This window comes from Monodelphis domestica, chromosome 6 (genome assembly GCF_027887165.1).
Source record: "Monodelphis domestica isolate mMonDom1 chromosome 6, mMonDom1.pri, whole genome shotgun sequence".
NCBI classification, from domain to species: Eukaryota; Metazoa; Chordata; class Mammalia; order Didelphimorphia; family Didelphidae; genus Monodelphis; species Monodelphis domestica.
Window position 1 is genome coordinate 204902570 of NC_077232.1, and position 22898 is coordinate 204925467.

Sequence of the window (22898 nt, forward strand, 5' to 3'; positions counted from 1 at the left end):
ACACCTCAGTTTCCCTCTTTGTAAATCAAGATACTACCAGAACCTATTTCTTGGAATTGTTGTGAAGATTAATATCCAAAAGACTTGGTAAATCACTAGACAGGCAATTTATTCAGTACCTACCACGTGCCAGACAAGGTCAAGAAAACAAAATAATCCTTACCATCAGTGAGCTTACATTCTATAGTAGGAGAGAAGCACAACCTATAAACACTTTAAAGTATGTTATATATGGGAGCTATTATTATGGGCAGCTAGGTGAAGCAATGGAATGAAAGACCTCAAGTCAAGAACTTATTTTTCTGAGTTCAAATGTAGCTGCAGGCACTTACTACCTGTGAGATCCTGGGCAGGGCACTTAACCCTGTTTGCCTCATTTTCCTTATCTGTAAAATGAGCTGGAAAAGGAAATGGCAAACCACTCCAGTATCCAAGAAACCCAAATGCCAGGAAAACCCCAAATGGGATTACAAATAGTTCAAAATGACTGAACATCATCACCACCATCACCGCCATTATTATTATTATTATTATATAGTAAATAATATGCTTTCATGTGCATATGCAAACAGTAGGCAAGCTTTAAGCATTCATATGCCTCTATCCACTTCTACTATTAAATTTTTTGGTAGCTGGCATGATGGTAGAGGGTAATCAGGATGGCAGATGCTGAGGCTTAGGAGTTCTGAGTTGCAAAGTTGATCGGATTCCCATAGAAGTCTGGCACCAAAATGGCAAGCCCATCAAAGCAGGAGGGCCACAGAGTTGCCTAAGAAGAGGCAAATGAGACCGTGTTGGAATCAGATTAAATCAAAGTTCCCATCCCAAGTAGAAGTCGAATTGGTTCCAGGAGTAACTAAAGTACTTCTATTCTGTGTGAGACTGAAAGACTCAAACTCATGATGAATAAAAATAAAATCGTTATTAAAATCTTTTTTTGAAGGATGGTATAATCTCCATTTCTTCTTATCGACTATCTCTAGAAGGGATCCATATACTAGACATCTATAGGCAGATGAAAAGAAGACATTTAGAGACAGGGAAAAAAGATGAGGAGACCCAAGAATCATCAGAAAAAATGGCTAAGCTGTTTATATCCAACATATCATCAGGGAGGATAGGACTTATAAATACTGTTCTGATCTGTATTCACACTGCCCCCTCTTTCCATGTGAAAGGTAGCCCTAATAGATATTTGTGGGACTTCTGTCACATCCTTAATTCAATTAAACATAAATTTATTACCTATTCTCTATTAGGCACTGAGAATAGAAAGATGGTAAAACAACACGTCCTTGTGATAAGAGAGCTTCACTTTATCCAAATAAGCAGAATATGAAGTAGAATATGATAGGGGAAAAGAAGAGATTAAGATGGGGTGGCCAGGTATAGCACAGTGGATTGAGAGCCAGGCCTGGAGATGGGAGGCCTGGGTTCAAATGTGGCCTTAGACACTTCCAAGCTGTGTGATCCTGGGCAAATCTCTTAACCCCCACTGCCTAGCCCTTACTGTTCTACCTTGAAACCAGTAAACAGTATGGATTCTAAGGTAGTAAGATTCTAAGATGGAAAGTAAGTGTTTAAAAAAAAAGAAATTAAAATAAAGCACTCTAGACCAGTTGTGGTTAACTCAAATAGAAACAAAGCCACCAAACCATGATTTCTGAAGGCTGCATATGTTGATTTAGAAAGCACACATTAGCATTATCTTTGTTCTGTTGTATTTTCATTTACTTTGTTAAATATTGCCCAATTGCATTTTAACCTGGTTGGTAGCTCTCAAGAAGTATTTGATACCTCTTTTAAGTCACTTTCAGCTGGTTGGGTACCTGAGCTAAAATTTCCTGAAGGAAAGGATCAGCTGTGAGAGTAATTGGTTCTAGGGATGGGCATGGACTCTCACAAATTAATGGAGATAGGACAAGCAAGATTTCAGGAAAAAAGCAAATTTCATTAGAATATTGCAGTAAGGGAAATGATGGTGGAAATGGAAATAAGGTGGTTTGGAGTCAGATTCCTGGAGATTTTACAAGGTTAGACTAAAGGGTTGGTGTTTTATTCTGTACTCAGTAGGAAGCTTCTGGATGTTGTTGAGCAGAGGAGTGATTTGGCCTGATATGGGCATTAAAATGTGAGCTTGGTAGCTAGTCAAAAGATAGACTGGAAAAGGAAGAGACTAGAAGCAGGAAGACTAGAGGCAAACTGAAGAGTACTTGCAAGAGCATGCTCAAACTTGTGCCTTGAGAGAAAAGGAGAAAAGAAAGTGAGTCCTTTGTGGTGATTTTTTTCTCTTAACATACCGTTGTTTTTTGTTAGCATGGTATTTATTAATGGTAGTAGAGAATCTTACAGTGGGTTTCTAGAGGCAAATGTTAAATTGCATCCGAGTTATATAAAACAACAGATGGGCTGACTCAACCTCTTAGCTTTTCTTCCCACGAAGTTCTCATGAACCAGTTCCTTAGCAAACATGTTTTCAGTCATTCTTCAGCAAACTAGAAATTCAGCGAAGGAGGATGTGAGCCTTAGCACCAAGGAATGTCGAGATTAATCTGATTTTTTTAAAAAGCATAAATGACTTGCAACCGAGTCATGAAGTTTGACCCTTATGTGTAATTAGGGCCAAATTATTACTAATTGCTTCATTCAGAAATGGTTATTTTTAATCAAATCTGTTGTTTATTTTTGGTATACTTAGAAGAGGCAGATTTCCTTATGGCAAATGGCTTAGATTATATGTCTAATTCATCCAAAGATGGTGTGGTTTTTCCTGGGATGACTGACAAATTCCCTTTTAAAAAATGCTACAGGTTTTCAAACCGCTGGCATGCACTAGCTATTTGACTGTGAATAAGCCAGTGAACCTTTCTGTGTCCCATGCAATTCTCCAGGATCCTAGGAGTTAGTTATTGAATAATATGGAAGTATGTTTTACATGATAATACATGTATAATCCAGAGTGAATTGCTTGTCAGCTCTGAGAGGGGGTTAGGGAAGAAGGGAGGGAGACAATTTGGATCATATAACTTCAGGAAACTTATGTGGAAATTTGTTATTAGAAAAATAAAAATTATAATAAAATAATAGTTAGTTATGTTGGAGAGTTGGTGATCTTCAGTGGTGGAGGGAGTGGAACTCCAGATCTCTCCCCTGACTCTTTCATCCATGATATTAATTTAAAGGGGAATCACCCAGAGTCACAGACACATGCACACTTTTTTAAAAATAATGATGTTTATGATTCTGTACTCATTTCAGTACCACCCACCCTGTGGTCCTGCCTTTAATTCTTTGCCATTTCCTCATTGCAGCAAAACAAGGGGTTTCAATTAATTCTGACATTTGAAAGTCATAACTACATACACCACTATAGAACCATTAAAGTTAAGCTCATTTAGATCCAAGAGTGTTAGTAATAGCCTTTTTACATGTGCTGCCTTTTGGTTTGGGTTTTTTTTTCCTTTGCAACTTTATTTTTCATTGTATTTTTGCCTGATTGCCTACAGAAATAATTTTTAAAAATTGTTTTCTGACATTTTACAATCTGAATTCCCTCCTCCCTCCTTCTTCCCTGAGTGTCAAGTAATCTGATATAGGCTATATGGGGGCTATCATGCAATACAGATTTCCATAAAGGTCATTTTGTGGAAGAAGACACATCACATAGAAACTCAGAAAGGAAATGAAAATGGAATGCTTCAACTTGCCTTCAGATTCTTATCAGTTCCTTCTACAGCAGTGGCTAGCCTTTTTCATCATGGGTCTTTTGGAATGGTCTTGGATCTTTGCATTGTTGATGATAATTAAATCATTCCATGTACTGCCTTTCTTGATCATGAATTAATTTTTGTCTCTATATAAACAGATAACATAGAAAAGCTATATGGGAAAAGCAAGAGACCAAGCAGAATGAGATGTAGAAATGTATATGATCTCATCAAAGCAGAAGTCTGAGGATACAGAATTTATGAAGGTGGTATGACAGGGGTACCAGGAAAGAGAATCCTTGAAGGTGGCCAGGTCAAGGATCCATAGTGGAATTCATGTAAAACACATTCAGTTTCTACTGGTGGTGCTAAAAGAACTCCAAATGGGGTCATAAAGAGTCAGCCACAACTGAAAAATGAATAAACAACAACAACCAAAAGTTACTTTAAGGATGGAGCCCCTAATAACATGTAACATCTCTAAAAAGGGAAATAGAAACCTTTAAGAACCCTGATTATTTGTGTAAAGACTGAATTATGTGCACTCAATGGCAACTTAGGTAGAATGGAAAGATGGCTGGACTTGGAACCAAGAAGTCCTGGGTTCAAATGCTGTCAAGATATTGTCTAGGTGACTCCATGAATTGAGAGGGAGGCATAGAGAGAAGAGGTCCTGCATTCAAATCTGGCCCCAGCCACTTCTTGGCTGTGTGACCTGGGACAAGTCACTTCACCCAATTGGCTAGCCCTAACCACTCTTCTGCCTTGGAACCAATACTAAGTGTTGATTCTAAGATGGAAGAGAAGAGTTTTTTTTAAGATACTATTTAACTTTGTGACTCTAGATAACAGTATCCCGGAGAGCCCCAGTTTCTCAATATGTTAAATTGTGATAATACCCCCCCTTGCTTGTTATGAAGATCAAATGAGATACTGTTTGTGAAGTGTTTTGCAAATCTTAAACTTGTAAAATTGGTTATGATGATGATGATGATGATGATGATGATGATGCTACATTCTTATAAATCTAGGTGGATTTCTAGTCTTTGGAACTGATGTATCAAAATGCTTATAAAGACGTGTCTAAAAGCCAGCCACAAAGTATTTATTATGGCATGTGGAAACTTCATATCAGACTCATTGGAAGGTAGTAGGGAAGAAAATCCCTGTTTTCAGATAGATATTTCAGTGAATGCTTTGTCTTTTGAAACACCTGAAAAAGTCATCGTTGGCATTAGCATGGATCAGTTGGGCAATACTGGTAGAGCATTAAAACATTGCCAAGTAATCCTGAAATGTTATTTACAAGGCTTACAGCTATTTGGAGTTTGCCCTATTTACTTGTGGTAGGCCAGCACTGATTTTATGCTTTCAGAACTTGCACTTTCTCTCTGTCGTGGAGATCTTTTCCAGAATTAATTCTCTTAAAAGCAATAGAGTGAAAGTAAGTGTGGAACAGGGAGGTACCTTGTGCTTTGATTTCTCCATTAAGGGTCTCACACCCTTTCAACTCCTAAGTTCTTATTCTTTGGCTCATTTAGGAAATGACATTTTTACAAGATGCAAAATAGAATTTTTTTAAACCCTTACCTTCCATCTTAGAATCAATACTGTGTATTGGTTCCAAGGCAGAAGAGTGGTAAGGGCTAGGCAATGGGGGTCAAGTGACTTGCCCAGGGTCACACAGCTGGGAAGTGTCTAAGGTCAGATTTGAGCCTAGGACCTCCCGTCTCTAGGCCTGGCTCTCAATCCACTGAGCCAGCCACCCAGCTGCCCCCTGCAAAACAGAATTGATTTAGAGATGAGCCAATATCAGTCATACAGTAGTAAGCATTTATGAATAAGCACCTACTGTGTGTCAGGCATTGGTCTAAGTGCTGGGGATAGCAAGAAAGGCAAAAGAGTCTCTGCCCTGGAGGAATTCACATGCCAACAACAATGTACAAGCAAACCATAGAAAGGAGAAATTGGGGAATGATCTCAGAGAGAAGAAGCTAGAATGAAGGGGGGGAGAGGGGGGACTGAGAAAGGCTTCCAGTAGAAGGTAAGATTTTAGCTGGGACTCAAAAGAAGCTAGAGAAACCAGAAGGTAGTAATAAGGAGATGGACTATTCATTCCAGGCATGAATAGTAACCAATAAAAATACCTGGCATTGGAAGATAGAGGGTTTGAGCAAGTTTTATTGCTTAAAAAAAAATTTGACTTTATCCTAAAAGACAAATCTCTTAAGTGCAAGGTCTATTTCCCAAGCATATTATTTCATAATATCTTGCATAAGCAAAATACAATTCTTTGGTTTAGTTATTACTCATGTGATAATGCCACTCAGACCATGTGTGATCTTTGGTTACTTTTGAACCATCTGAAATCTGTGATAATTAAACATTGGTGTTAATAGATTGTTTTCTTCAACTCCCAAACAGAACAGCACTTTTCAGATGTTGTACTGAGTGAGGAATTCCTCAATCTGGGCATAGAACAAGTATGCAGTTTAATTTCCAGTGACAAGCTCACCATAGCCTCAGAAGAGAAGGTAAGTGGTGCTTTCCTGGCCCCCTGCCCTCCCCTCTCTCTACCACATCCTTCTAGGTTCTCTGATCAAATAACTTTGCCTTTTTTCCTGGACTCCTCACTCTCCATCACTTCACATAGCCTGTCAGTTGCCATCTTCTGCAGTTTCAGCTTTCACAATGTCTCTTGAATCTGATCTCTTTCTTTCTTGTAACAAAATTCCCACCTTCATCACAACTCATCTGGATTATAGCAGTAACCTTTTAATTAGTCCCCCTGCCTCAGTCTCTCTTTATTATAGCCCGTCCAACACAACTTCTGCCAAAGCAATTTACCCTCGGTGTAGATCTGACCACGTGGCTCCCCTATTTGACCAACTCTAAGGCCTCCTAGGGCAGCTTAAGTGGATACAGTGGCCCAGAACCAGGAACACCCCTCTTCCTGAATTCAAATCTGGCCCCAGACACTTTCTAGCTGTGGAACCCCTGACAAGTCACTTAACTCTGTTTGCCTCAGTTTCCTTATCTGTCATAGGAGCTGGGGAAGGAAATGGCAGACCACTCTAGTATCTTTGCTGAGAAAACCTCAAATGAGGTCGTAAAGAATTGAACACAGGTGAAAGGAATGAACAACAACAATGCTTCCTATGATTCTAGAACCCATTTATGTTTTCTTGGAAAACCCTTCACCCTCTGTCCACCACCTCTCTTATTGGGTCATCATTAGTATTCCCCAAGTCTGAGAAGATTAGATCGTGTTCTTGGTAGAATTCTGTCATCATCCTTTATGTATAAACTAATTCAAGAAAATGGAATCTTGAGGTCCATAAAATCCTGAATTTGGTGGGTATCATTTAATGGATAAACTCTAGCTACTTGTTTGATGTAAACTGGAGTGTTTCACCCCAGCCAGTGTTGTAGAGTGGCTAGATAACTGGCCTTGAAGCCACGAAGACCTGACATCAAGTCCTGCCTCAGACACATTCTGACTCTGAGACCAAGTCACTTAAATTTCACATTTAACTCTATAAACATTGAGTGTTCTAGGCAGGCCTCTGAGACTATAAGTTGTAGAGAAAGTGCCCACATCAGTCAGAGAGCAGTCGATTGCCAGGCACTTTGCTAAACTGGGAATAAAAAGAAAACTAAAAGCAAGCTCTACTCTCAAAGAGGTCCCGTTCTAATGGGAGAGGAGACAGCACTCAAAATAGCTATGTACATACAGTGGGAAACATCTCAGGGGGAAGGCACCAGGTAGTGGGGAGGAGGTGGCCACCAGGAAGGACCTTCTGCAGAAAAGAGGGTTTGAGGTGAGTCTTGGAGTGCAGAGGTGAGGCTACTGTCAGTGATAATGCTCAGTTGGGAGATGGAGTGTTATTCTATATGAGAAGGTGGGCTGCCATCACTGGATTATAGATGGGAGCAAAATGTAAGAATCCTAAAAAGGCAGGAAGAAGCCAGCTTCTAAAGGGCTTTGAAGACTAAAGGGATGATTTATTTTTGACCTGGGAGGTATAAGTAGCCACTGGAGTTTACTGAGTAGTGGTGTGACACGATCAGGCCTCCACATAAGGAAAATCACTTTGGAAGAGTAAATTTTCTCTTCCATGAGTTCCCTTTATCAATGAAATCTCAAGTCCAATGATCTCTCACTTGTTAGAAACAGCTCAATCATTTTACCTGGTCATTATAATTGGATTTTTCCTTTCCCTTCTATTTTCTGGAAGGTGTTTGAAGCAGTGATTGCTTGGGTTAACCATGACAAAGATGTAAGACAGGAGTTGATGGCCCGACTGATGGAGCATGTGCGCCTACCTTTGCTTCCCCGGGAATATTTAGTTCAGGTAAGCAAGCCCAACCCTGTGTGGAAGAGAGAAATTATAAGGCCCGCAAAAGGTCAGAAGCAGTGGCTGAGTGATGACCTGACTGTCAATCAAATGAAGATTCTGATTTGGAATGTTACCGGGAAAGGCAGTTTGGAGCCAAACCAACTGCTGGGTGAATTCTGGGGCTTGGCTGATGGGGGTGGCCTTTGAATCAGGGTCCTGATGGATTTCCTGGTTGCCTTTGAATCAAGGAAGGAAGAAGTTGGGTTTATCTCTGGGACTTGGGAAGGCAGAAGAAGAAGGACAATAGTTCATACATCTCTCTGACTTGCTCTGTTGGTGATAGTGACTGAAATACTAGACCTATCAACCATTTCTCTCGATATCCTCCAATCTAAGGTTAATTATAGAATTAGGGAAACCCCAACCCACTTACCTCCATCCTCCATCTTTTCCTGTCTTCCCCCCATAAATCCTTAAGATAAAAGAAAATAGAGAGTAATTTCTTTTGAAACATCATTAACTCACCCTGACTGATTTAGAAATCAGAAGAAGAACAGGAGAAAGGGAAGCTGAAGGGAAGAAGAGGGGAGGAAGGGAGGCTGAAGAAGGAGGAGGAAAAGGGAGGAAGGGAGGTATATAGGGAGGAGGGTAGGCAAAAGAAAATAACTACGTGATTTATTAGTTATCATTTACCTATTAAATCCCCACAATATTATCTATTACACCTGTGTCCCAGACTCAAAGAGCATCCTAATACAAGATGCTCCTTTACCATATGCCAGAGGCTTAACAGGAGTTACCATTTTGTAGCCCCTACAGTCACATGGGACTGATCTTACTGTGTTCTCATGTTAAGACCCTGTTGCTGTTGATACTTTTTGTCTGAGTAACTGTTTCCTGTGAAATCATCACCAGGCATTACTGGGATAGTCTTAACTTTATTTGCTTTTTTAACAGATTTTGGTTGTGAAAATGGAACTCTTCAAAGGGAAGTCTGTCCCCCAAAATGAAGAAATACATTGAAACCAATGTTAATTAAAATCCATGAAATGTAATTATTTGAAACTGATGTATATATAATTATATCAGTAACTTCAAGCTGAGGAAACACAATTTACTTTGAACAAAAAGGAATAAATTCAATCTTAATTATGCCCTATAAAACTGAAAACTTTGTCCTTTCTTGGTTAAGCAACATACTTAGAATGGTTTTTTTAAATTTCATTAATTAGAGTCACTGAATTAATCCATACTAATTTCAACTTCCTCAAAAGAACAGGTCTGAAAATATTTTTCCATGTTCTCAGACACTCAGAAATGTTCTCCCAGGCACCATGTAATCAACTGACGTGATGATATGGGGAGTTCATTTATTAAATGCCTACTTTGTGCCAGGCTTTTGTGCTAAACACAACAGCCCAGATAAAAGCAACCAAGAAAATCTCTGCACTTGAGGAACTTCTACTTCTAATGGGGTGGGTTGGGTGGTACCAACACATAAAGGAAAAATAGAAAAAGGAGAGAGTTTGTATGAGCCATTAGGATTTGGAAATAATGGGGAAGTGACATGGAATCCTAATTCCAGGTTAGGTAAGGCAGGAGCTGAACCATCCTAGCACTGGAATAGAATTCTGAGTTTCAGGGGAGGGGATTTGTCATCTGGCCTGTGGGTAGGAAGCCAGAAAGTCAGGAAGTTATTGCAATGTATAGGGAAGGGATGGTGAGGCTCTTTGGGGTTTCCATATCCCACTTGAGATATAATTTCTCTGAAATTTTTGAAGACTTGCCTGATTCTAAAGTTAATTATAAAAATAAAGTAAAAATAAAGTTAATCATATCAAGGGATACTATTACCTATGATAGGGAAACAGTGTTTTGAAGTATTTTTTAAAACCTTTTTTGGCTGTTTTTTATAATATTTCACATGAGATTTCTGGCATCAAACCCCAGCCTTCTTGCCATGGTTTTTGTTCTTCCTCCAATTTGACTTTATTTTTAAATTAATATAGAAGTGAGGCTTCCTCCAGCATTCTCAGCAACATTGTTTCATGCCCTCTTCCCTCATTAATACCTCCATTCTAGTCATACCAGCTTGAGGGAGCCCACTGTTGAATTGTCACTATGTTTACGCCTTAGACATCAGCAAATGCTACAAGTCTGGCTTTGATTTACCATTTGGTGGATTGTCTACATTTAAGAAAGTGATGGAGAAATGTAAAAATTCAGATTAACTTAAAAGTGTGTCATGTATACATTTCCCCCCCCAAAGAGAGCTAATTGTTAAACACTGATGAGTAAGCACACTATTCACTCCAGACCTTTTCCCCATCAGGCCCTTTAGCTCAACACTCTTAAAACAGCTTAGATTTTCCTTTCTTGCTTTCTAGGCTGCATTTCAGTTGCCCTTTCCTTGGATGTGTAACGATTTCCATTGTACTTAGTAGGTCTCTGCGTCCCCATTTCTGATGGAGTATGCCAACCTGTCCCCTTTTTTTTGCAGAGGGTTGAAGAGGAAACACTGGTGAAGAACAGCAGCGCCTGCAAAGATTACCTCATCGAAGCCATGAAGTACCACCTGCTGCCCTCTGAGCAGCGTACACTGATGAAGAGTGCCCGGACTCGACTCCGAACACCCATGAGCCTGCCCAAAGTAAGTAAGGGCGGGCATGCCAGGTGGCCTTCTCTTGCCTCATCACATGAACAAGATTTTTGTATAATAATAGTTATTGCATTTATTGCACCTACTATATGCTGGGCACTCTGCTAAGCTCCTTATAATTAATTCTCATTTCATCCTAACAGCCCTGGGAATTAGGGGCTATTACGATCCCCAATTTACAGTTGAGATAACCAAGGCAAATAGTTTAAGTGACTTTTCACATAGCTAGGGAGTGTCTGAATCCAGATTTGAACTCTAGTCTTTCTAACTCCAGGCCCAGTGACCTATATACAATTGTTCAATTAATCAGGAAATATTTATTAAATACGTGCTATGTTCCAGTCCTTGTGCAAAGCACCATCTACTTCACCATTTCACTGTGTAGTATCTATATACTGAAACTTGTGGCTAGTATGTCTAACTTTCTTCTTCCTAGAGTTCTCTGGCTTTGATTTAAAAAATAAAACCAAATTCCTATTAGATGATGTGGATGTGAATTCCATGGTTTTTCAAGTTTTGTGTTCTTCCTCCTGTAAATTATGAAACATCTCTCATGCCCCAAAGGCAGGCATATTTGGTTGCCTCAGAGTTTTATATAGTCTAACTTGAGAACAGAGAAGTAATCACAGAGTTGGGGGGGGGGGAGGGGAAGACCCTCCTATAAATTATTTTATTGAGTAGAAGCCTAGGTTTCAAGTTATTTCACAGCAAAAGGGTTCTTAACTTTGAGGTGTCATGAACCCCTCTGGCAATCTGATTAAACCCATGATGGACTCCTTCTCAGAATGAGATTTTAAAGTATACAAAGTAAATTACAAAGGAAACCAATTATAGATCTCGCTTCTATTTACCCTAAAAACTGAGGATGCTTGGAATCGTAGTTTTTAGGGTAACAGAGTCTAATTACACAGGGAGCAGTTATTAAGCACTTGGGACATGTCGGGCTAATATGCTAAGCACATATGAGACAAATGAAGGCAGCAGGACAGTCTCTCCCCTCAAGGAGCTTGGGGGTTAGGGGCATGGCACTCCTGTGATCTGGAAAATTCCAGTAAATTTTTTTGGTCCTCCCTTCATACCAGAGAAGCAAACTGAATTTTTAATTTTTTCTTATATGGGGTGTTTACAGTACATTATTGTAAAATTTGGGTTAAGTATTTGGTCATAGGCTTTATGTAGGTCAACCTTAAGATATTGTTACATTTCTAGTGTTTGTGTGTCATTTGCTGGCTTTTGCATTCTTTTTGTAAACTTTACCTTTTTTACTTATTTTAACTTTAAAAAATAAATTGTATATATTTATGATATTAAAAGATAAAATCTACTGATTATATACATATTTTGTATATTTCTGAGTTTTTTTCCTAATTCTTACCTTCTGTCTAAATCAATACTGTGTATTGGTTCTAAAGCAGAAGAGGCCACTTTTGAACCCAAGACCTCCCATCTCTAAGCCTGGCTCTCAGTCCACTGAGCCACCTGTATTTCTGAGTTTCCAACCTTCTGCTTTGTCATTTGCTGGTCTTTTTGAGTTGCCTGCAGTGTAAGCAAAACTCTCTACAAATTCCCATTTAATTACTTATATTGACCTGCAATATACAAAAACCACAATGGGGAAAGTCTTAATGTGGAAGGAATACCTTATTTTGAAATTCAGCTATCATAAAATATTTTTAAAATACAAGTTTATAGATGCCAAGGTTAAGAACCTTTATTTCACAACAAATGTAAACTAGAAATAGGGAAGATTATTTAATTCTTTCCTTACTCGTGAAAGATCTTCCTCCCTCCCTCCCTCCCTCCCTCCCTCCCTTCCTTCCTTCCTTCCTTCCTTCCTTCCTTCCTTCCTTCCTTCCTTCCTTCCTTCCTTCCTTCCTTCCTTCCTTCCTTCCTTCCTTCCTTCCTTCCATCCTTCCTTCCTTCCTTCCTTCCTTCCTTCCCTTCTTTCCTTCCTTTCCTCCTTCCTTTCCTCCTTCCTTTCCTTCTTTTTTCCTTCTTTCATTTCTTTCCAAATGGTTGGGACAGACATATTCCTATGTTAGTCAATTCATCTACTTGTATTCTGCCTTTCGGATTCTTAAGCATTTTAGAAATTTAATATCAATTCATACTGGATTTGAATCCCTGCCCCACAGCTTTGTTCTCTATGACCCTGGGCAAGTAACCTAGGCAAGTTTCTCCTCTACTCCCTCTTTTTCTCTAGACCTCAGTTTCCTTATTTGTCAATTGAAGGAGTTGAGCTAGATAATCTCCAAGGGCCCTTTCAGCTTTAAATCTATTCTCCTCAGCTGTCCTCTTTCATTTCTTCCCCCTTAGCAAATCTATTTACATTTTACTGCCTTGATTTTTCCTCATAAACAAACCCCTTCTCAGCTTTCTTTGTCCCTGTGGGAATCTCTTCACTCCATCTGAATCTTCATGAATTCGCAAGCCCGAGCCCAATAGGGCACATATTGGGGAATGACCTTACTAGGAATGTGGGGAGGATAATCTTTGATTCATTTCCTCCTTTTATGACCTTTTTGGTTGTGTATGTCTGTATGACATTAAGAAATATGAGTTAATTTTTTTTGTCCATTGTTATCTTTTCTTATTTCTGTGTGTGTGATTATAACTATCCCTCTGGTATTGCTGTCTCATTTCTTTCCTCTGGTATTGCTGTCTCAGTAAATTCAGTGTTTTGGATAGTTTCCCTTTGATGTATTAACTTTTCTTTTCAAATTAAATTTCATGGTGGTAATTTTATCCATATTTTTAGCTCTTAAGAGTTGCTGTTGATATTATTTTTCTGTCTTCCCTGATATTAACAATATCTCTAACTTAGAATCATCCAGTGATTTTGCCAATGTGTTGTTTATTCCTCTTTCTAGAGAGTTAATAAATATTTTAAATTAGAACTGGACTTCAGCACTATCCCCTGGATAATTCTTTTATAAATTCCAGCCTCTGACATTGTATTCTGAATAAAATTTCAAGTATGTTGCTAAGCCAGAAAGAAATTATTGTTTGATTTGACAAATGAGTTTTAGTACTACTTACAATTGTATTGGACTTGCTTCCTTTTATTCATAATTCTGTTACTCCCTAAGACTGATGAGATTTTCTCCTCCTTGAAATATTTATTTATATATTTAATAAATAGCAAAAGAGGAGCAGCTAGTTAGCACAGTGGATAGAGCAGCAGATCTGGAGTCCAGAGGCTCCTGGGTTCAAATCTGGCCTCAGATACTTCCTAGTTGTGTGACCCCGAGTAATTCACTTAACCCCAATGCCTAGCCCTTGCCACTCTTCTATCTTAGAATTGATACTAAGACAGAAAGTAAGGGTTTAAAAACAAAATAGAAACCAAGAAAATAAATAGTCTGGGAGATGCTGTGATTTAACACATAGCAGACCAGTCTCTCAGACAGGAAGGCCGGGATTCAAGTTCTAACTTACCTCTCAGGGCTTCAGGTTCCCAAGATGATAAGTTACAGATAAATTCCCAACACTAATGAATTACCTGTTTGGTCCCCCAAAGAGCAGCATTCTTACCAAGAGGTAGTTTCAAGACATTCACTTCCTTCTCTATTTTTAAGATCAGTGTCTGCCTTTTTCAAGTTTTTTGGTCTCTCAATTCTCCAAGATTTAACAAAAATTATTCTGAGTAGCCCAGTAAGTACTAGTCCTCTTAATATCTTAGAATTAATGCCGCCTGCTAATTTTGTAAATGTTCCCCTTTTCTAAATATTCCCTTACCTGCTTTTTTTCAGTAGCTAACCTTTCAAGTGTTCATTGCATCTGTATTATCTTAAAATATTTTTTTTATTCTTGCAAAAACCAAGTTTAAGAAAAAAATTCCATTTCTTGGTCAATTTAAATTTAGCCTCTGTTTCTTGCCTTCTTCCCCACCATTGACTGGTATTTTTCATTCTCTATTTGCAAAGGACCCTCCTTAACTCCTTTTCTGACATTTGATTCATTTTTACTGACTGTAGTTTTAAGCCAAAGGCCTTTTCAAGTTTCTTCTCCATTGTTCTATTTACCTCTCATTTCTAGCATTTCCTTGTCACTTGAATAGTACTTTGATTTGAACTGTCTGTTCTAGCTTTCACAAATTCTGTCTCCCCTTTGCTCTCTGCTCTCTCTTCTTCTCCCCTTCCCTCCTCTTCTCTCTTGCTCATTCTTTAAATAAATCTTGGTCATCTGGTCTGTTTGAATCCTATTTATGAATTGTTGAAAGTGAGTGTAATCTTTGACGGGTTTATCTGAACCACAGGGCTAATGGACCTCTTAATTCCTTCATTCTTGCTTTCTTGAACTTGAGGGAGAATATTCTTGTAGTCCACTATAATAAGCCATGGAGGCTTGCTCTGTTTCAGGTGCTCTATGTCTCTCCTATTTGGGGACCCCGGTTTCCAGTCTTGATTCCTAGTCTGATATTTCTGGGTGCAGAGAGATCTGCTGCCTTCTTGGTGTTTCCTGCTTTTGGAAGGTAGCATTTTCCCATCTGTTCTTCAGGAATTTACTCTAAGCTCAGTTCTGTTGCTTCCGTGGATATGTATCTGATCCTATCTTGAGAGTTTGTCCTCCATAAGGAACCCAGTTTGTCATCTCTAGAGCAGTCTTAAATTTTAGCAGAGACAAAAAAAATCTGCCCGTACTTCCCACCCTTAGAGGTATCAGGGTAATGAGCCAGTGCCTCCTAGCAAGAAGTCTCCTGGTGAAATGGGATGTGAATGCCAAGGGCAATATTTCAGGGTTCTGCCTAAAGAAGATTCTGCCTTACTCTTAGCACTCACAGCTTCATTATCATTTTTTATCAGAATTCATTTGGGGTTTTTTGTAACTGATTAGGGTTCTTCTTGTTTGTTGAGCTGGTGGGGTAGGTATTTGCACTGGCCCTACTGCAGTATTTGAATGAGTACTTAAGAAAAAAAAATCTGTCTTAGTAGCAATTTTAAGACAGAATGGCATGGGCTAGGCAAACAGGGATTAAGTGGTTTGCCTTGGGTCACATAGCTAGGAAGTGTCTGAGGCCACACTTGAATCCAGGACCCTCTGTTTCTGGGCCTGATATTCTATCCACCGTTCCACCTAGTTGACCCCCTGAGTATTTTCGCTTATCTCAACCCTTCATTTTTGTTTTTGTTTTTATCCTCACCCCTAAATCCTGGGGGGTGTTTTACAAGCCATCGTTTTTCCTTTGTTTTCAGCATCTTCACTATACCACTATACTTTTACTGCTTTTCTTTCTTTCCTCATTATTGAATCCACTGCCCTGTCTAGGACTTATAAATATTCTACAAATAGATTTAATGCTGTGTATCTGTGTATTTTTTTATCTGCCAGAGTCACTGAAATTATTAGTATAGATGTGAAAGGAAAGGAAATGCAATGGATAGTGCTCTGGACTTTGTATCAAGGAGACCTGTGTTCAAATCCAGCCTTAGACACTTATTAGTAGTGTAATCCCAAGCAAGTCTCTTAAACTCTGCCTCTTTGTTCATCTGTCAGATGGGGATGATAATAGAACCCATCTCTCAGCATTGTTTTGGGGATCAAATGGGATAAAATTGCTAATTAATACTTTATAAAACTTTAAAGCACTCTACATTATTAATTGTTGCTCTTATTACCAGTTATGACTTGCTCTTCAAGAAATGAAGAAACAATTTCATGTTGGTTACTTTACTTGCAGGGAATCTAGGAAGAGACATTCAAGAGATCTTAAATCCCTTACTTACCTTTCTATCAAGTTTGTTCCATTTGTGGCTTTTTGTTCAAAATACTACCCCACTTTTATGAGCTTTTCAGTGGCTGAAATTCCATTTTCCTTCTCCCACACACACACCACCTTTAGTATGGTGTTCTTCAAACTGGGATCCTTTGAGATTTTGAGAGATTAGAGTTTCAGGGTTTCTAACAACTGTTTGTTGGTGTTATTAAAGTGAATTTTTAGCACTAACTCCTCACCTCATGCAATTATCACTGCTCTCACTTTTTCTCTAAAGTTATTCCTTCTAATCTCATTATTGCTGGATACTTTGACTCAGATCCTCATGCATAGAAATATGTGTGTGTTATTATTATTATGGGATGTTTAAAGGGAAGAGACAAGTGGTAAACATCTAAATATTTTAAGTTTATTGATGGGGAAATGGGTTAGGAATGAGGGTAACAAAGGAGAAGGGAAATTTCTTAATCTTATCCCCAAACCAATTTCCTTAATACTATCCTATTGTCTAACTTATCTAAGCCAAATAAGTTAAATCCCCCCCAAACAGAACCTCACAAGCAGAATCCAGATATGGGCCAAAATCCCAGAAGTAAAGTCCAAATTAGGTCCAGAAGAGATTTGATAGTTCTTTCCCTGGTCTTCAATCTAGCTGCCAGCAGCCTGTTCAAGTCTTCTCTCCTCAAGCTGGTATCTCACAAAGGGCCAGATATCTCGTAGAAAGGTGGAAATCACAGCTACCTCCAAGAGCTTCAGCAAGAAGTCTGGTTTCACCACAAACCCCCTTAGAATCTTGACCCAGGCTCTCATGTGATTCTGTGGCACGTGCTCCTGCCAATCATTTTGCGTCTTCCTTTGCTTACTACAGTATACATGTATGTATACGTATATATAAATAGAGCTACCACATTATTGTCTTTAATAGATGAAAGTGTTGGCTTTGTTCCTCCTTTTTGGGAGGAGTAAAATCAATGACTGTATTAGGACTAACACTTTATGCATGTCTGAATTTATTTCCTAAAGAAAAAACATTAATTTCCAACAAACATATACATTTATAGTGTATCTATGCCTTTCTACTAAATCTAAATCACCAAGTAGACACACATTTGGAACTTCAAAGGATATATAATTCCACAATTCAATTGATCACCCAATTAAGTAGGATTCTATAATTTCAAAAAACTTCTCTCTCACATTTTGTGGGGACAACATACATACCACCTTGTCTCATGCTATTTATTTGCATTCAGTGCTAGAATATTAGGACCTACACATTTTTATACCTTAGCTGTCTTTCACCTTTTTCTTCAAGGATCTTAAAATTTCCTTCACTTGCCTAGATTCTAATTTGCAGAAATACGCAGTTTTCACTCATCACATCAGTGATCTGAGATAATGACTCCTTTTTTTCTTAGGAAATATAAGTCTTTTATTTTTCCCTTATCTCACAATCCTGAGTACAATGATAGGGACTCAAAAAATAGTCAGTGTTCAGACATTGCTATTATGTGAATCTGTAGCCCCCCAGTTTTTCATAATTTTGTTCCTATTTCCCCACGATCTTTGAAATTCTTTACAATGACATAACTTAGAGTAATGATTTCTCTTTCAGCATTCTTTTTTTTTCTAAAGAGTCATCTGTAAACCTTATCTTAGACTTATGAATGTTGGAAATTTCCCCATTTCCAACATTAGGTAGGGAGGGTCCTTCTTTAGGACAGAAACCTTTTGCTAAACAATGGAAAGGGCTTTGATCTATGCTTAAGCATAGAACAGGAAGTTCTTTGAGTCATGATTGATTTTAGAATTGATACAATAGAGATACTTGGAATGACAGAACCAGGTCTTGGAACTTCCAATCTCCACCCTACTCAGGGTAACAGGATTTAGGAAGGGCTGCAGCAAAGGATCAAGATTTAATTATTTGAGAATAGGACCTTCAACAGACATGTGCAAAGCCACAGACCTCTGGGCGGTCCTGGGTTAAGCTAGAGCCACCATTGGCACAGAGAAGACATGGACAGTGATTGGTAGATGTGAGAACTGAGGGGAGGGAACTTGGATGGTTTCCTTAAAGATAGCGGGGTCTGAGGACTAGAGAGGTTTGAGAGGTTTTGCTCTGAGAGGTGGTGCTCTGAGAAGCTTGCTCTGAAGGAGGCTGGAGATGAAGGCCCCTGAGACTGTTTCTCCATTTTGGTCACATGAGTGATAGGGACTGATCTCTTTTCTTTGCCTCAGCTATCAATGGGCTTGGGCCTTTTGGCCCAGCCTAAACAGAGGGGGTATTTAAGCCCTATTCCCTTCTCTCCCCTTTCTCTCTCTCTCTCTCTCTCTCTCTCTCTCTCTCTCTCTCTCTCTCTCTCTCTCTCTCTCTCTCTCTCTCTCTCTCTCTCTCATACCTTTCTTCCTCCTGTTTGTAATTAAACTCCATAAAAGGTTGACTGCTGACTTGAGTTTTCATTTAGGAATTACATAGCTGAATTCCTTGGCGACCTTAAATTAATATATATCAGTCTTTTAAAGTGATTTCCTTGTCACACATCAGAAAATGTATAAACATCTTTGTAAAAGGAAAAATAGTTTGTTTCTAAATCCAATAAGACCTACGCCTCCACAAGGCCTTATCTTACCCCTTTTCTTTAAGGTGTAGGTCTCCATAAAGCCTTTCCTATCTTTTCCTGCTTTCCCATAGTACACATTAATTATATCTTATATTATTCTTTGTCTCCCAGGTGTGTCTTATGATTTGTAATCAACGTGAAGACAAAAACCAAGGCCTTTTACATTTTATTCCCCTCTCCCCCAATACCTTCCCCACCCTGTTCCCTAGCACAATACAAAGGGAATTCTGGGTACTTGTGAATACTTGCTTGAATAGGATTGAATATGTTTGATGCCTTCATATAGACTCAGAGATTCAGCTACTGTGTCTGTGGTCATTATGCTTCCTAAAAATCTCTGTCCTTTGTGTCTTGGAAACCTAGAAAGTCTCCCACCAGTTGGGATTCCATAAATTGTCAACCCTCATTGCTGTTTCATCTAGTTTTGTTTTTCTTTCTGGTTTTGTTTTTTAATTTCCTGTCTCTTTTCCTTGGCTTTCATTTCCTTTATCCTCCTAGACCTTTTACCTCCCTACTCCAGTCCAGATCTGTCATTTTCACATTCATCTGCTGATTTATCCTTCAGAGCATCCATCCTCATCCTTAGGAACTAAAATGCACTTTGGGTACCACATGGATACTTTGGCTCAGAACCTGCTTTTGCTTGAAGGATCAGAAACTCATGGCGGTTTCTGAAATTCTTTGCTGCCTGCCGGCTTATAGTCCTGATCTATCTCCCTCTCCAATTCGATGTTTATTAAATATTGTTTTAGAAAGCCTTCCATTTCTTTTCCCCTTCCCAACCTTATCCCACCCCCCATTATCGCAACACTCTACCCCAAACCTTGTGCAGGACATGTAAAAATCAGTGACTGGGTGATTGTAAAGAGATGTTTTTATGGTTTTCCCTTTGTAGTTGATGGTGGTGGTTGGAGGTCAAGCCCCCAAAGCTATTCGAAGTGTGGAGTGCTACGACTTCAAAGAGGAGAGATGGCATCAAGTCGCCGAGTTGCCTTCCAGGCGATGTAGAGCAGGTAAGGATAGCTGGTGCTGTGTATGTCTTCTTCCATAGAGAAGGTGATCTGGTCCAAAGGGACTTGGCCATCTTAGAAAGAAAAGACTCACCAGTAGAAAACCTTTATTAAAAATTTTAATGGATCAAGTGGTGACTCAGTGTCTTCCCTGATTCCCTCTAACAGTGTCCTGTCTTCATCCCTTCCTCATTCCCTGTTTCCACTGATCCTAAGTGCCACCTAAGAGTTAATAGGTGGCCCAATGGATAGAGCTCTGGGATGGTAACAGGAAGATGCCTCTTCCTGAGTTCAAATGGACACTGGGTGTCAATTAGCTATGTGACCCTTTACCCTGTTTACCTCAATTTCCCCATCTGTAAAATGAGCTCAAAAAGGAAATAATAACAAACATAACAAACAAATAAACAAAAATAACAAACTACACCAGTATCTTTGCCAAAAAAGAACCTAAACAGAGTTATGAGGATCCAGAGAGGACTGAAACAACTGAAAATTATAAAAACAAGTACCATTTGGTATAAAGTGAGGAAGGTAGTGAGAAACTGATCAAATAATAGGAGTTACTCTTGTTGCAAGATTTGGAAATTCATTGGGACAGAAACACTTAGCCAGGTTCCAAAAGGGGACATTTGGACCCATTTCCCTTGTTTCTTGTTGCTTATGATGTCAGAGGAGGTAGCAGCAATAGGGCTATTTTAAAATTTGCCTCCCAGGGGGCCACTAGGTGGTTTAATGGATTGAGAACAGGCTAAGAGACCAGAGGTCCTGATTTCAAATGTGACCTCAGATAGTTCTAGATGTATGACTCTGGGTAGGTTACTTAACCCCTACTGCCTATCCCTTTCTGCTCTTCTGCCTTAGAACCAATACAAAGTATTGATTCAAAGAAGGAAGGTGAGGGTTTTACTTTTTTTTAATTGTCTCCCCTATCCCTAAATACCAACACCATACACAGAAATTCAGGTAATTGATGTCCTCCACTGAAATGGGTTTTAATGCTTTTATATTGCTCACACTTTAGCCAGTAGCACATTTGGATGAGGCGTGATTCCATTTGTGTGTAGGAGTGTACAGATATGGCAGGTGTTGGTGCACTGAATACCGTGTGAGTTACAGGTACAAGTGTAATGACTAGCTAGGGCATCCCTGAACAGGAAGTCTGAGAGGGAGGTAAAGTTTCTCCAGGAAGGGATTTTGCATGTTTATGGCTTTTAAAAATACCTTCAAGGAACAACTAGGTGGCACAATAGATAGAGTAGCAGGCCTGGAGCCAGGAAAACTCGAGTTCACATCTGATCTCAGCTATTTCTTAGCTGTTTCAGCTGAGCAGATCACTTAATCCTGTTTGCCTCAGTTTCCTCATCTGCAAAATGAGCTGGAGAAGGAAATGGCAAAGCATTCTAGGATCTTTGCCAAAAAAAATATCCCACATGGGTTCATGAGAGTCAGATGTGACTGAAAAGACTCAAGAACAATAAAATACCTTCACATACATTGCTTTATTTCGTTCTCATAGCAACCTTGCAAGTTAAACACAATAGCTGCTATTCTTATTTGGCAGATGAAGAAATTTAGGCACACAGTTATTAAATAACTTGTTGAAGGTAACATGGCCAGTCAGTGGCACAGATGAAACAAGTCCCAAAGTCTTTCTTCCTGGACCAGGCTGCTCCATAAAGTACTGGACTACCTCAGAAGACTTTTTCTCTACACTAGGGGTTCTTATAACTATTTTTTGTGGGTGTGCGGCATGGATTCCCCTGGCAGTCTGGTGAAACCGAGGGGACCCTGTTCCAGAATAATGTTTGCAAATGTATATAATTAAACACTTGGGGAACTTTTGGGGACAAGGACACCCAGCCAGGTCCCAGAAGGGGTCAGCTGGACTACATTCACTTTCTTTGTTTCTTGATGCAGAGAATAGCAAAGAAGGCAGCAGCAATGGAGGTTATTAAAATAGGAAACAAATCGGGATGTTAAAACAGGAAATCAAAAGTCTTCTTCCAAGACCACAATAAATATTCTGCAGGCATAAAGGATATTCAGGGAAGACCAGGTGTGAAGGCTTGCTAAGCCCTTCTCAGGGCATCTCAGCAGGCATGGCTAAATTAGGTCCTCAGTGAGTGATGGAGGTGACTGCCCCAAATATGTGAAGACTTCCCCCAGTGGAATGGGTGGATGAGAAAAATTTGCTCCAGTAGTCTTGCTGTAGTGGAAGCAGGCACTGTGGAGCACTTGGAGCTTGGTTAGCCACTGAGGAAGCCAAGGCCATCCACTGCATCCTAAGCCATTGCCAGTTGTCCCAACTTTTGCCTTGCCACTGGACTTTGATGACTGGGATAAAGAGCAAGGCTGATGATTTTACGCAGCTGTGCCTCACTTAAATCTAATTTATATTTGAGTCAGAAGATATCCTCTGATGTCATTTTAGTCCTCTGAATATGAAGAACAGCCAACCAACCAAATATACAGTAATTTTTAAACAGTTTATTTAGAAAAAGAGAAGTTAATTTCTTAGTGTTAACTATTATGTCATGTTCTATCTTATTAAAAGCCCCATAATGATATCCTGTATTTCATGAGAGTAGAAGTTCATTAAGTATCTGTTGAAGGAAGGAAGGAGTGAATAAATGAAATGAACTAGTGAATTTCCTACTATTACTTAAAATTCTTAGATGAAAGAGATTTTAAGAGCAGAGTGTCCTTCCTACTGGCAGCTGCATTACCCTCTGGTGATAGGGACCACTTCCATACTATGCTCACTAACTTAAGCTGAAAGTGAATCTTGTGACTTATTTTCTACCTTCCAATAACTAGAGCTCTGCCTAGGCATTCTCAA

General features: G+C 39.2%; 1 protein-coding gene across 5 annotated transcripts in view; it reads left to right on the forward strand.

Annotated features, from left to right (window-relative positions):
* Nucleotides 1-22898, forward strand: part of KLHL2 (kelch like family member 2) — a 143520-nt gene that overhangs the window by 105681 nt on the left and 14941 nt on the right. For all 5 annotated transcript variants that reach the window (XM_007496153.3, XM_007496154.3, XM_056802863.1 and 2 more), the window contains 4 exons: nucleotides 6132-6241; nucleotides 7946-8062; nucleotides 10548-10697; nucleotides 19942-20059. In XM_007496153.3, coding sequence (XP_007496215.1) covers nucleotides 6132-6241; nucleotides 7946-8062; nucleotides 10548-10697; nucleotides 19942-20059 — 495 coding nt within the window. The remainder of the gene's footprint in view (nucleotides 1-6131; nucleotides 6242-7945; nucleotides 8063-10547; nucleotides 10698-19941; nucleotides 20060-22898) is intronic.